This window comes from Papilio polytes, unplaced genomic scaffold (genome assembly GCF_000836215.1).
Source record: "Papilio polytes unplaced genomic scaffold, Ppol_1.0 DF824024.1, whole genome shotgun sequence".
Classification (NCBI taxonomy): Eukaryota; Metazoa; Arthropoda; class Insecta; order Lepidoptera; family Papilionidae; genus Papilio; species Papilio polytes.
This window is the reverse complement of record NW_013525180.1, coordinates 2,951,954-2,966,922: the sequence shown is the minus strand read 5'-3', so window position 1 is coordinate 2,966,922 and position 14,969 is coordinate 2,951,954. Positions and strand designations below refer to the sequence as shown.

The window sequence follows — 14,969 nt, the reverse complement described above, 5'->3', positions numbered from 1 at the left end:
TGTGCCTAGAATTATCGACGGTGTTATTGTTTACCAAACATCATTTCAATCAAGTAATCAACTGTGATTTTTTGAATTTTTCGAAGTATTCTTCTCTGGCAATTTCATAATAGGAAAAATGTTGAGTTATATTTAACACAGTACCCAAGAACCGTTATATTACATTGATTTTGGCGGGAATTTCACGCGCAACTGCACAATTTCGGTATATAATGTAAAGAATTTTTGAAAGTTTTCTTCCATCATTTTACGGAAATAAAACACAAGATGTCGTTAAAGGTTCAAATTTAATTCTTCAACATTTCAAGATCACAAACTCTGCGTTATTAAGTATATCTTTAATAATCATATTTTTCATATTAATTTTGTACAAAATATCTCTCGAAACAGTATCCAATGGAGCTAACATAATTACAACGAATACAATACTATACTAACTTCAGTGGAAAGGAGATATAGAATCTTTGAACCGGCTCGCGTCCGACGGCGGGCGGCGGGCGGCGGGCGGCGGGCTGCGGGCGGGCGGCCTCCCGTCGCCGTCGGACGCTCGCTTCAACATCACCATAATACGCTCTATTCATTAGGAATGTACTTATAATATTAATAATTTCTCAATAATTTATAATTTTGATCACAGAGTCCTTAACTGTTAACGTTTAACATATACAATTCCGAGTCGAGACTTCGAGATTGTCTACGATATATAAAATACTGAGCAATAAAAAACAATTACACGGGTGTCGATAACCGTAGTCATCTATATCTTAACAACATATACTACCTTGTTCTTACGATTGGCACATTTGATACAATCGCAACCTCAATATTTGGTATAGGTACGCGACACTAGCGCCACAAGCGGCTCTCGCCAGACAACTATCCCTAAGCGGCCGACAGGACGCCTTGACTTAGCATTAGATTTGATCTGAGGTAGAACATAGGGATCGCACTACGGTAGGGCAACAACACCTAGGAATGTAATCGACAATGGCAACGTACAGCGACAGCGGCGGCGACTGCGGCGGCGATGGAGGCACTACTTAGGTACTCTAATGACATAACGACTCGTGCGCATCAGAAACTAACATGACTGTGGATCTGTAACATTTATCAACTATATTAACACAATAAAGTTTGCTATAAACTCGGAAAAAGTTCAACTATCAATGTAGAGATTCGACAAAGCTATCGAGGGAACCGCGCCGGCCCCGTACCGCGGCTACGTTAAACCTTACGAACTAAACAAATATAATGCATAGCTTTTCTTTTAGAACAAAGAAATTACGCAAATTTGGCTACACATATCACAAGTGAACGCTTACTGGCGACGACGTAATTAAATATGTACACGTATAATTGAAATATTCCCTGTAGCGAGCGCGCAAGGCGGGGGCGCCTACTTGCGGCGCGCGGCGTGGTCTGCGGGCGCGGCGGGCGCGGGGGGTGCGGCGCGGCGCGTGCGCAGGTTGTGCAGCAGCGCGCTCAGCTGGTGCACGTGCATGCGCGTCACGCTGGGGTCGCCGCTCGCCTCCAGCCACCTCAAGAACTTCTCCCCGTGCTCCAGCGCCTCCGCCGCCCCGCTCTCCCACTCGCCATTCGTCACCTCATTCGACTTCGCTTCCTCCCCGCTCGTTTGATTGTTATTATTGAATAACAAGTTGTCCAGAACGTTTCGCGCCTTATTTTGACTTCTACCGGTGTCTACATTTTTCTCGTGATTGGGCTCCTTGTTCTCTGTTCCGATATCGGGGCTAGGTACGGGCTCAGTCAGGCGGGGCTCGGGTGCGGCGGGCTCGCGCACCTCCCCGACGGCGGCGGGATGCGGAGGCAATGGAGCAGGTATCGTTGTCGCGGCATGCTCCTCCTCCGCTTTGCCTCTCGTCAATTGTGAATAAAGAATGTTCTCCGCCGCTTTGTCTTTCGGGACCTGCGATGCAGATTTCAGTTTGTCGTCGGGGAAGGGCATCGCGCCACCGAACTGTTTGTAATATTGCCACAGCCAAGAATTTCTGTTATAATCTAAGTGAGAATTGAGAGGAGGAGCGGGCGCGACCGGCTTCGGCGGCAGACTTGGCTCGCTCGGTTTGCCGAGCTGCAGCGGGTGGGCGGTGGTCGTCTGTGCGGTCAGGTCGAGCATGGCCTGCTGAGTCTTAAGCCAGTACCACAGAGAGTCGTCCACTGGCTGAGTCGCGCTCTGGGAACTGCTGTGATGTGACTTAGAGCCGCTGTGACGGTAAGGATCGGAGGAGTGCGAATGATGGGACTTGCTCCGATGTTTAGTCTCGCTGAGGTTGAGGCCGCCGTTGTGTGCAGGCTTGGGAGAGCGCACGGAGCGCAGCGCGCGGCTCGCCGGCTGAGCCGAGAGACCGGACAGGCCAGGGTTAAGCTGTGCGAGCAGGGTCAAGTTGGTAGCGATTTCGTTGAAGCTAATGCCGAGGTGGGAGTGCGTGAGGCCGGGCAGGTGCGCAAGGCCCGAGAGCGGGCTGATGGCGCTCATGGAGACGCTGGCGCCAGGGTCGGCGCGGCGGTCGCGGTGCGGGGCGTGGTGCAGAGCGGGCTCGGTGCGCTTGGTAGTGAGTTCGACGGGCGTGTCTGCTGGCGGCAGGGGTGCGGAGGGCGGGGTGTGCGCGGCGCCGACCGGAGCGGAGAGGTCGAGGCCGGTAGGCGCGGGCGAGTGCGGCGCGACGGGGGACTCCGTGCGCGCGCGCTTGTCGAGCGGCTCGCCGTCGTTGCTCTTGTCGGTGTCGGGCGAGGAGAGCCGCGAAGTCATGTAGCGCAGCTTGTCCTCGTTCTTGCACCAGCCACGCAGCGTGGACTCGGGCACGCCGATGTCGCGTGCAACCGACGCCTTAGACTCGCCGTCGTTAACGCGCTGGATCGCCTCGATCTTGTCGCTGGGCGTGAGCGCGCGCATCGGCCGTTTTCCTTTAGTCGCCATAGCGACCACGCTCCAGCTGTAACAATGAAAATATTCCGTTATGTTTAAGGTTGAAATCTTTATCTCGACGAATTTGACAAATGTAGCGTATATCACAACTTCTGTATTAAAGAAGTCATTGAGTAGAATTACATGTTTTGTTATAAGATTCATGGTATAATTAATATCCACACATGAAAAGTCAAATCAGAAATAAAATGTTCGACCATCATTAGTTACATTGTGTTATCTAATCTATTCTAGTTATTTATTTGTTGATGTCGTCTGCTAAAAGCTAAAATCTTTATCTCCCGAAGAGAGAACATAAAATATAAGCAACATATATTAGCTCGAGGTAGACGAAAACACGTTCAAGGTTACTGAACTCCCACTTATCAAAAGGTGTGCACGGTTCGCGCGCAGTATAAAAAATGTATTATCTATTGAATGCAATAGCGAGCAATATCAGGGCTAGTTGCGGTATAAAATACGATGTTTGCGCGGGAAGCTATAAAGTTACGAAAAGATAAACAAAAAGAAGACATAAAATTATGACCTACGACAACAGTAAACGGCAAAAGTTGTCGGGTCGTTGACACGGTGACCTTGTGAGCGCGCGCCCCACGCTCCCGCGGTCGCCGCTAGGTGGCGCTACAACACCGAGTTGCGCTTTTTGTCTTTATAATTTTTAAACAACGTATTTACGTAAAAAACTAAATGAAATATTATTATTTATTTGACATAACATGTCGTAACATGACGCAAAACGATATTAAAAGTTTTTGCGTTTAGATTTTGCGATAACTCTTTCTAAAACTTTTTTAATTAATAATTTTTGTTTCATTTATTTATAGCGAATTTTGAGAATGTAAATAAGATATCTTTATAGCATGTTGAAAGTGAAAAAATCACAGCCTGATTATCGTTATAGTATTTTTAACATATTTTGGAGTTGTGTATGTAGGTAGGTATTTCAGAAAATGTTAAATAAGTAACAAAACTATTAATTTTTACGCCGGGAAATAGTTTTTGACAAAATTTTTAATTTTTGTGAATTCTAAAAGTGTTCAGTTTCTTTTTAAACTATAAGAGATGTGGAATTTGTATAGCGATGAATTGTAATATTTATTTTTGTATGTTTAACAGATTTTCAACTTGCACAAAACAAACGCTTGATGTTTTTATTACTTTTACGTGGATTATTTGGTTTTATAGTATCAAAGTGAGGTCATCAATAAATATCTACGCAACAATGTTTTTTCTGGGAATCTGCTGCTTTTCTGTTTTTTTTTTTACAGTGACGCCTATTTTATAACATTTTAACAAATTTCTGTTTTTTGTTTAGATTAAATAAAATTAACTTATGTTGTAATTTTTATTTACTTCTAATAGTGCATATCGGAGTTACGGCTTATCATTTTTTTTCTTTTTCGTAACTTTTTAAGCTCTTTCATTCAACATTTTTCAATGAATAAGATACAAAAACTGTTCAACTATACTGACATTTTAAACTTCAATAAATAACATTTTGAAAACACTGAAATTAGTATTTTTCTTTGTAATTCTTACTAATTCAGAAACATAAGTAAATTTAAATAACAAAAAATGACCGATTCGAATGTTTCAAACATTGCATCTCTTCAACGTAATAACAATAACGATATAAACAAAACTTACTTGTGGGCCGGCGTCACGTGCGCTGTTGTTTACAACCTTTGACAGTTGCGTTGCTTCGTCTCACAAACAGTTAGTAAGCAATCGCACACCTCGAAAAGTTCACAAGTTCTGGCTTCACTGTCACAAGTAACTATTCGCGGGTCGGACGGCACTCGCGGAAACGTGCGTCGCGGGGGACGCGAGCCGACTGTATGCCGCTCGGTGATAAGGCCGCCCGGCTCGCGGCTCGCCGGCCGGCCGCGCCTCTCCTTTGTGTCCGTCCGACACCCCCCCGCGGCCCCCGCAGCCCCGTACGCCCCCGCGACACACCCCGCAACCCCCGCGGATAACCCTCGCTCTTTATTAATGTAATTAATTCCGAACACATCGACTTTCTAGTATCAAAACTGCATCTATCTTTACCCGCGACTCGAACTTTTCACAACTCTCATAGTTTTGTTTGCAAGACTGAAAGAGTGTCGGTAAGCTATACTAATATTACAAAGAGGAAAGATTTATATTTTTGTATTTTAGTATGTATTGAAATAACTCAAAAACTGAGCCGATTTTAAAAATTATTTCACCGTTAGAAAGGTAATTTATCGTTTTTATTACTTTTTAATAATAAGCGGGTGAAGTCGCGAGCAACAGCTAGTGAATTATGTTTTGGTTTTAGATCGCTACGCTTTCGTAGCGTCTTACCGCTACGTTTGTAAACAATCCGTAGAAAGTTGTTGAATTTATAATTGCGTCTTGCTTGTTTGTCGCTCATAACATGAGTAAGTTTTAAAAGTTTTCATGAACGTGCTTTATATCTTACGTTTGATAACTTAGTCACTTTTATTTTCAACTTTCAGTCTTTATTTTATACGTTATCTTTACTTTTACAGTTAAAATATTTTTAGTAGCTTTCGCCAGCGACTACGTTCGCGTGGAATTAAAAAGAAACTGAAGTGAGTAGCCTATGTGTTCTTCCAGACTATCCTCTACATCTATACTAAATTTCATTGAGATCCGTTCAGCCGTTTAGGTTACAAACTCTAACAAACATCCATCCATCTATCTAAACTTACACATTTATAATATTAGTAAGAGGTAAGATTAGTAAGATATAATTCTTATGCTACGCATGTTTAAAGATAGGTTACTTTCTTTATATCTTCTATTTAAGACGGAAATTTTAGAATACGACGCAAAAGCGGAATGTACCAATATTTTAATATTGACCACTAACACAAATTAAATGAAGAAAATTATTTAAGGAGTTCCCACATTGTCTAAAACCTAAAGAAAAACGAATGATGATAAAATGATGCAGACAAGAGAAAAGAATTTATCTATTTAATCTAATTGTTAGGTAGTTACCACAGATAATATAATACTATACTAGTAGTTATCATACTAATATTATAAATGCGAAAGTCTAGATGGATGGATAGATGGATGTTTGTTAGAGTTTATAGCCTAAACGGCTGAACGGATTTCGATGAAATTTGGTATAGATGTAGAGGATAGTCTGGAAGAACACATAGGCTACTCACTTTTGTTTTTTTTAATACCACGCGGACGGATTCGCGAGGGGAAGCTAGTGATTAATATTTATGTTAGAGAAATTAAGCCAAGTGAAGCCATTATTAGTAGACTATGTATATAAAAGACCAACATTTCCGCGTAATAATTTCAAAGAATAGTTTATTCAGCTGATAGCAACAATCCTTTGGTTATTTATACGTTTTTAATCTATTGTCTGTTTAGATTAAAAGCGCGGAGCTCTTTGACTAGTTGTTGGCGCTGACTTTGCTCGGCCGCGCGCATCGTAAAGTGTTAATGAGAATATGAACTGGTCTATGTCGAAGATATTGTCTACATTCTAAATCGCAATGTACGGGTCTAACCCACTTTTAAGTATGTTTTGAAGGTAAATGTTTTGTTGCTCATAAAGGCATTGACTATGTGGATACTTGCTACACTTTTCTAGTTAATCTATGAAATATTAGGTTTTGACCCGACTACGCCCGCTAGGAATTAAAAAAGAATATACTTTTAAAGGACACAAGCTACATAGCCTATGGTCTGCCAGTATGTACAATATTAATATTATACATCGATCACCCTTTAGCAGTTTAGGCTACAAAATGTCACCTATCAATCTAAACTTTTGCATTTATAATATTAGTAAGCTTGTTTGAAAGTAGCGCTAGTGGTGGAGAAATTGAGAAGCAAAAGGTTAGCGTGGTATTCACATGTTATACGACGACGATGAGGACATAAACCAGAAAGTGTTAAGATTGAATGTGTATGGCTACAAAGGAAGAGGAAGACCGAAGAAAGTATGGATGGATTGTGTGAAAGAGGATATGCTTAAGATAGTGGATTCAGATATGACGGCTGATAGAGATGTATGGAAGAGCAGCACATATTGTGCCGACCCTCCATAAGGGATAAGGGCAAGTGGATGATGATGATGAGTAAGCTTGTGTAAATATATTTCTATTGTAGGTAGGGATCGCTGCCTTTTAACTTATTGCAGAAGTCTATAGACAGAGGTTAGATTGTCACTTGTTAGTTGACCACTTTTATCATCTCTCTGTCCTTATCCCGCTTAGGGGTTAGTGCATCAGGTTGTCTTCTTCTAGATCTGTCATTTAAGTCATTACATTCATAATACTTTTGACGATATAATGTTATCTTTGATAAATAACAAGGTTCATTTTTTAGTAAAGGTACCAGTGACGTCATCCGGTCACCTTGACGTGTTGTCCAGTGCTGGTTTAGCGATTAATGAGGTGGGCAGTAACCAGTATTTCACAACAGATAATGAACAATCGACTTTGAACAATAGCGTTTTAAAAATTGCCTCCAGTTAACCGCGAGAGATATTTGTTTAGCCATTTTTGTCATAAATATTCAGGATCTCTTATACGTTTATTCTTAAATTGCTTAAGTAAGTTTAGATGGATGGATGTTTGATAGTCTGTAGCCTAAACGGATGAACAGATTTAGGTAAAATTTGGCATAGATGTAGAGTATATTCTGAAAGAACACATAGGCTACTTATTTTTGTTTTTAATTCCACGCGGATGGAGTTGTTAAACCTAGTTGTTTTAGACAACTTATTTAATTGATACTGTCGCTTTAAACTCAGAGCAACACTTCTCGTCCAGACCCAGGTTGCGCGCTAATCTATCCATACTTCTAGTGACATTGACAGCTGTCAGCTAGGGACGTGACGTTTATGCCGATAATCTAGAGTTGCGCCAATTCTATAGCACGGTACTAATTTTATTTCTAACAGTTGTGACATGAAGTTTAGGTGTTCAACTCTTTTGCTATAATAATCTTTGCGATGAATAATTACAAGTCTTTAAAAGTTATAAATTTTATCCCAGTATGGATCAATATAATGCCTTTTTTGGTTTGCGATTGACAAATAGTGTTTTTGTGTGCTTTATTAGCAGCTGGTCTATGTTGGCATGGTCGGGCGGTCGGGCAGGCAGGCGGGCAGAATTGCGGCGTGCTGTAATACCCCTCGTAGGCCGTTAATTGTTGCAGCGTCGGCTTTGACTAATGCCCGGCCGTGTTGGCGCACACCGCGCCACTACATGCTCCCACTTTATTTGTCACACATTGGTCGATTTGCCAAATGTTTGGACAATGTTTGAGGTAATGTGTCTAGTATTCCATGAGAGGAGTTTAGACATCTCTAGAATAGCTGCTGCTGTTCCTCTAGGTAATCACAATTATACTCCAAAAGCTGAGGTCTTCGTATTTGTTTCTGTCACCTAATTATACTTAAAAGTTAGTAATTAAAGCCCATATACGCACAGATCGACAGATCAATTAAAACTGACAGAACTGAGTCTGTAGCGGGCTTTGTGTGGATGTTTCCAAGTTTCGTGTTTGTAATATAGATGTATAGTTACGTTCGTGAGTCGGGCGTAAGTTTAGGTAGGTAGTCGGGTAGCTGGAGGCTAGCGGTTCGTAGGTATGTTTTTGCCAAGTCGAGGCCGCACAAAGGCCCTCGCCGCGCGGGGCCGCCGCGTCGCGATTTACGACGCGTCGCCCGCACTGTATTTCGGGCATTGGCGATGTACAATGATCAATGAAAGAAAGTGGATGCGGTATTTTAAATGTTTTGTTTAAAGTTTATTCACTGAAGGCGTTAGGGTCGTACTTTATCATATAAAAATGATGACGATAAATTATTTCTAAATAAAATTGTATACTATCATTTGTAATTAAAACAACTTTTTACTTTGTTGTTCATCTCTGCTAAATGTTAAGTATATCATGAGCATACTGAAATTTTACGATTAAGCTTATAGACAAGATCCCTTTATCTATGTTCCAGTGAAAGTCATCTAAGTTGACACGTAAAGTCCGTAATGTTATGGTGAAAGTGTGCTCTGGTTGCCGCATCCATGACAGATCGTTTCGTAAATCCGGCAGCACGTTCTCTAGTGATTTTGTTATCGGCGGCGCGGCGGCACCCCCCGGCGACATCCGACGCCGCGCGCCATTACCCCGCGCCTCCCGCGACCCGCGCAGCCCCCGCGACGCCTGCCCGCCACCCCCGCGCCCCCGCACCCCTCACCCGCTCATTAGCCCGATGGCGCGAGACCGGCTGCACTCGGTGACGCCGCGACTTGAATTTTTAGACACGTTTCTATATCACATGGGTATGTATAGCTGCTGAGTGTACACGCTCCGCGCTCGTGGACAGAACAAACAACTTGGGAGACCCTTCTATTGCACTTTCTAAAGCAAGATCGCACCCGCAAATCTTGATTGACGACCGATCGGTGTTTTGTAATTAGATAGAAATGCCTACTCCTGTATAGTTTCTACTTAGAAGATGTATTGTTAATTTGTCCACTGCACTTAAAGCATATAATTACGTAAATGATCTTAATTAATTTGAAGGTTATTCCATTAAAATATAAAACACTGTCTTAATAAGATTAAATCTATACACAACTTTTTTTTAAATTGAAGATCGTCTGTGGAAACGTGGATATATACTGCAGTATATGCTTAATTGTTATCTGCCGCGAATGCATCAGGGCCGCGGCGAGACGGCGTCCGAGGCCGGCTGACGGCCAGATAACGACCCAACCCTGCGACCTTCACCTGCAGTACTTCCAATACCTACTTTAATGTATTGCATTAAGATTGACTTTAAGTTGAAGTGTGGCTACCGAGTCGTGACGTCACGTCGCGGATCGCGGACCGAAAGTTGATGATAATTTGCCAACGGTGATGATTGGTTTAAAGTTTTAAAGATTTACTAAGGATGGGCTAGTTGCTTGTGTATTGAACCCTAGTACTATTTGTTTAGAGGTAATTTTTGTTTGGTAGGTCGATAGTTATTGATGGTTATGTGAATTTGTGTCAACATGTACGTCACTAATCATCATCATCACCAGCTCGCCATACGTCCATACTGGGGGACTCGGAGGCTACTAAAGGATGACGTCACCAATCACCATAGAGAATTCTAACTCTTGTTAGCTGTTGGTATTGTAGTTCCACGGTCGATCGCATTTCAATGAGCTAATATCAAAAACATTTTCACTACATTTCACATTAAAACTAACATTTTTCCCTCTTTTGTTGGTTGTATCGCGGAATTGCAGGTCTATATTACATCGATGAATGGCTTCCTTGGTTTTTTGCGTTGGACGCCTGTCATTACGTGCACAATGCAAATGAGTGCATTTAGCATTGAGAAAAATGCAGTCCGAGCTTAACTGTAAGCGCAATTCTCGGAAACGGTGGCATATTATGTTTTTAAGGTCAGCATAGCGAAATGGTGACGCGGTGGACGGCGGGGCGCGGCGAGGGGCGCGGGGCGCAGGTAGACGCGCTGTGAATACGCGGAAAGCGCTTGGACGCGGCGAGGCAGCGGAGCGCGCTGTCACATCCCATGTCGCCCACAGATAATGTTACGTTTATATTCGTGAACAGGAACATTTTTTTTTTAATTTCGTTTTTAAAATTCCAACTACTGCTATAAAAAAAATAATTTGTACGAACTGCTATGACATGACTAGCTATCGCCCGCGACTCCGTCCGCGTGGAATTAAAGAAAACAAAAGTGAGTAGCCTGTGTGTCCTTCCAGAGTATGTCCTACATCTATGTCAAATTTCATCCAGATCCGTTTAGCCGTTTAGGCTACAAACTAACACACATCCATCCATCTAACTAAACTTTCGCATAATATTAGTAATACTAGTAAGAAGTAAGATTAACTCTTTGTTTTAAGTCCAAAGGACGTGATTTTTCTATCAGTTGCCTATTCTTTAGAAATGAAATGGTGCAATGCGTTGTTTAAGAATATGAGTTATTTAACAATGTGCAGTGACATTATCCCGCGGGTATCTTTGCCCGTTGGGAACTTATAAAAAAATATATGGTTATCTTGTTCTCGCGGCGGCTAGTGAAGGGTTGGTGGTAGAAAAAACGCGCATCTCGGTGGCAACAAAAGTCGAGGCAGCTTTCTGCTTTTACAATTATTGCAAGGAGGACAAAAAGACGTTACATCGCGGTGCCCCATTGTGCTGGCGACGTGACGCCGAACACTTTTATTAGACGTACCACCATTTCCCGATGTGAAACAATAGGGTTTCGGGAAGGGTCACCCGGAACGTGTTCAAATGACGGGCCCCGTGAATATTGTGGAGCACAAAAAAAGGAACGCGGCATCTGTGACCATTCATGCATCTCGTGTTACTTTCGGCATAATTGTACTCGTTTCAAGTATGCACTGATAAATTTCATAAGATTGAGATATTTTTTTTAATTCTAACAATGCTAACATTTCCTAGTTGTGTATGTTTGTGCTGTGAATTCGTCTAATCCGTAACATCGTTCTTCGAATCTGTTAAAGTTTATCGTAAGATGAATTCCAATAGGTAGCTAGTATTGAGTATTTTGCATATTCGGGATTTTCATAGATAAGTAACTTCTGTCTGATGCTATTCAAGAAATTTTCGGTATATCTCAGTGGCTAAAAACAAGCAGGTAGAACTTTAACCAAAGATAGTACCATAACTCCTCAAATCTATATATAGTTTTTTTAATTTTATTTTACGTAATTAACATAGAAAATGTACATCTTAAGTTAGTATAAAAACATTTACCGTTACACGACTTTTTACGTGGGAATCGATGGATGTTTCTATGAAAATTAAAATATCCTGCGAGTTAATTCAATAATATTCTGTTCTGTTAAAGTATTTTGACATCTTGTGTCAATGAACTCTTGTTTGTCATGTTTCTACCCCCGCTAATGTTTCTGGCAACTGGCAACAGTAGTAATTACGTCTACCTATTTGTAAATTTCTTTCTTGTAAATATAACTTGTTACCATTTCTATTAAAGAAATATTTAAATCTAAGCCGATGTTTTTATTCTCTATGCACTTATTGTAATCTATTTCTAGATACTAGTTTCGAGTATATTTTGTTCTTGTTAATTTATTTTTGTTTTAAAACATCCCGATGTCTCCTTTGTCGAAGGTTGTTCTTTCCGTTATTCAAGTGATTATAAGATTAGGAATAGATACGCTGCGTAATTCCAATACGCATAAAACGCACTTCCAAGAAACGAAAATACAATCGAAATACCATTTTATCGCATCACAAAACCCTGGCCAAATTCCAGCAAAAGTCGCTTAACCGTAATAAGTGTAATGAGCGCGAACAATGCTCGAGTAGCGTCCTTTTCAATTAGTTTTTTCGCGGCGCAGATAATGATTTAGGACGGTCGAGCGGCGGCGTGGCGTGGCGCGGCGCGCTGGTAATCGCGGCCGGCCATCTTTTCCCGGAAACCGACAATGGCGCGAAAGCGCGCCCGCGGTGCCCCGGCCCGCCTTTTGTTTGCTCCCTCTAATAATAATGTACTTTCGGTGTAGTGAGGGACGGTCAGGGTATGCGATGCACTTTTGTTACTCAGATAATGTAGCTGTGGCTTACGACTGTCATTTTACTTATAAAATATAGTAACTAAAAAATTAAGTCTTCAGTATCTTTGGATTTAGTTTTACGCGGGATTATCAAAATGAGGATGCCATATACACATGTAACTATCGACCAAATATTTTAACAAATATGAAATATGTCGCTTCGTATAATTTAGTAAGAGTTGCAATCATTTAATTAAAAGTTTTTTAAATTGTACACAATAATAATATTATGAGTTATGGTTACTTGGAATTAATTATTGTTGTTAAAATTTTATTATTGTAACTTGGATTAAAGCTCTAATGAGTTTAAGGATTAAGCGGGTACTGTTAAACCTTAAAGAATTATTTAAGTTCTTAAGTCTTAAGTAACATTTAATTAGTAACTACTTAGTGAGTCGCGTTTATTGAATTTTCAAAACTAACTGACAATAAATTCCGTGAAAGAAGTCAAATGTTTTAAGCGGTTTACGCTGTATAAGTATAAATAAATAAACACAAAAGAGCATGAAACATAACCTATCTTTTGTCACTATTTTAGTTTATTATGACTGTAAGGGCCCGTCCCACCAAATTGTAAATTGTCTGATAACAATCCAACGTGTAAAATGTATGATGGAAATATCGAAATGTGTTGTCTTATCTGAGTGTGACGTCAACGCTATCTAAGCCTCTATCAGCCAGTGGTGGAATAGACCTTAAATATAACATATTGTTTATGTATTAAATATGTCACGTGTTATTTAGACGCAAACCACTTCGGCGAGCGTTACATAAAAGCTTCTCTTAGTAACCGGAAGTTCTCCAGGGTCGCCAACACGTGCGAATTAAAGCGCGTCGTTATTTTTATTTGTTTTAAAACATCGAGCCGCCACTGTTATTATGTCCATACGTGATTTGGTAATTTGCCTTATAAATTATAGCCTCCCGCTTTTATACCGAACTCCTAACTATCTGTATCTATACTGATATAATAGATGAAAGATTTGTATTTTTGTTTGTATTGAAATAAATCATTAACTACTGGGCCAATTTTAAAAATTCCTTCACCGTTAAAAAGGTAATTTATCTGTGAGTAGTATAGGCTATATTTTTTAATTACACGGGAGCGAAGTCGTGAGCAACAGCTAGTTATTAAATTTTAGCGTAGAATTTTTATATCCTTCAACAATGTCAATGAAACTTGTGGTTTTAGAACAGGAATTTATTTGGTAGCGATTTTGTGATGAATTGATTTATTTTCAGATAAAGCATTAAAATATACCAGAGCTTTCGCTGGTCGAATGTCGTGTGTGCGACGAAACTCGCCAAGCGAGTGTAGCTCGGGGCAATTTACGTGCACCACTCTGTAGCTAATAATGGAACGTACTTCCTGATGTGTCACTTATAGCCTCACCTATGTTTAAATTATTTTATACTAAGCTACGTTGATGAACAAAAAGGACGCATGATATTTTACTAATTGCTCGAGGTTATGGATGTTTCGATTGCAACTTATGCGTACGGCATAGCCACATGAGCGTCGCCAAAGGGGGCTACTTCGTATAAGACCATATTAATGGTACCCCCTAGTTGTACGACTGGCGATGTCTATGCATAGCATCCATTTATTGTTGATTTCATACTAATATTATAAAGAGGAAAGATTTCTATTTTTATATCTATTGAAATAACTCAAAAACTACTGGGTCGATTTCAAGTAACAGTGAGTAACATAGGCTATGTTTTTTATTACTTAGTCTGTTGTAATTGAGGGTCTTTGTTTATTTTAAAGTATATTTTTCCTAACTGATTAATAATCCTATTCAAGTATTCGTTATACTAACTGCGTTTAGAATTTAGATAATTTGGAAGATAGGGAAGCGTTTGTTCGATTGTAAAAGTTGTATAAACATAAACGAGAATGATTCACCGGACAAAGGGCCCTATAGGAAGTGCGCCTGACGGAGGGTACGGTGCATAACTTGCTGCCCTTTATACGCTGGTTGCTACGCCAAAGACAACCTTAAAACCATGATTCACGTGTTTAAAATGATATTAACATTCAAATGATGTGTGAAATTTGTTTATACTGTGGACCTGTATACCAAATTTGGATAATTGACCCTTGATTTAACGTTTTTAAATCATGATTAACGCGACAAAAATGCTTATTGACATAGAGGCATGTTATTTGTTGTATTTTCACCGAAATATCTTAAGCTTTATTATGTACTAGCTGTACCCATGCGGCTTCATCCGCATGAAGTTATAAAAACTTTTTTCTACTGTCTACATTTGTCAAATTCTCAATTGCAAATGTCAAAATTACCGTTACCATAATAACCTTGTTTCCTTATGTTGGCAGCTTATAGGTTATGGTCCCTTGCCCACATGAAGGTTCTTTTCCAATGTTTTATCCCTAAGTTTAAGAGCGTGAAAATATATAGCCT

General features: G+C 40.4%; 1 protein-coding gene across 1 annotated transcript; it reads right to left on the bottom strand.

Annotated features, from left to right (window-relative positions):
• Window positions 1–268: 268 nt before the first annotated feature.
• LOC106101121 (protein distal antenna) lies at window positions 269–4,830 on the bottom strand. Its single transcript, XM_013280241.1, has 2 exons — window positions 4,595–4,830; window positions 269–2,954 (listed from the first exon to the last, which is right to left on the bottom strand). The coding sequence occupies exon 2, from the start codon at window positions 2,936–2,938 to the stop codon at window positions 1,397–1,399; it is 1,542 nt and encodes a 513-aa protein (XP_013135695.1). The 5' UTR covers window positions 2,939–2,954; window positions 4,595–4,830; the 3' UTR covers window positions 269–1,396.
• Between the last annotated feature and the right edge of the window lie 10,139 nt (window positions 4,831–14,969).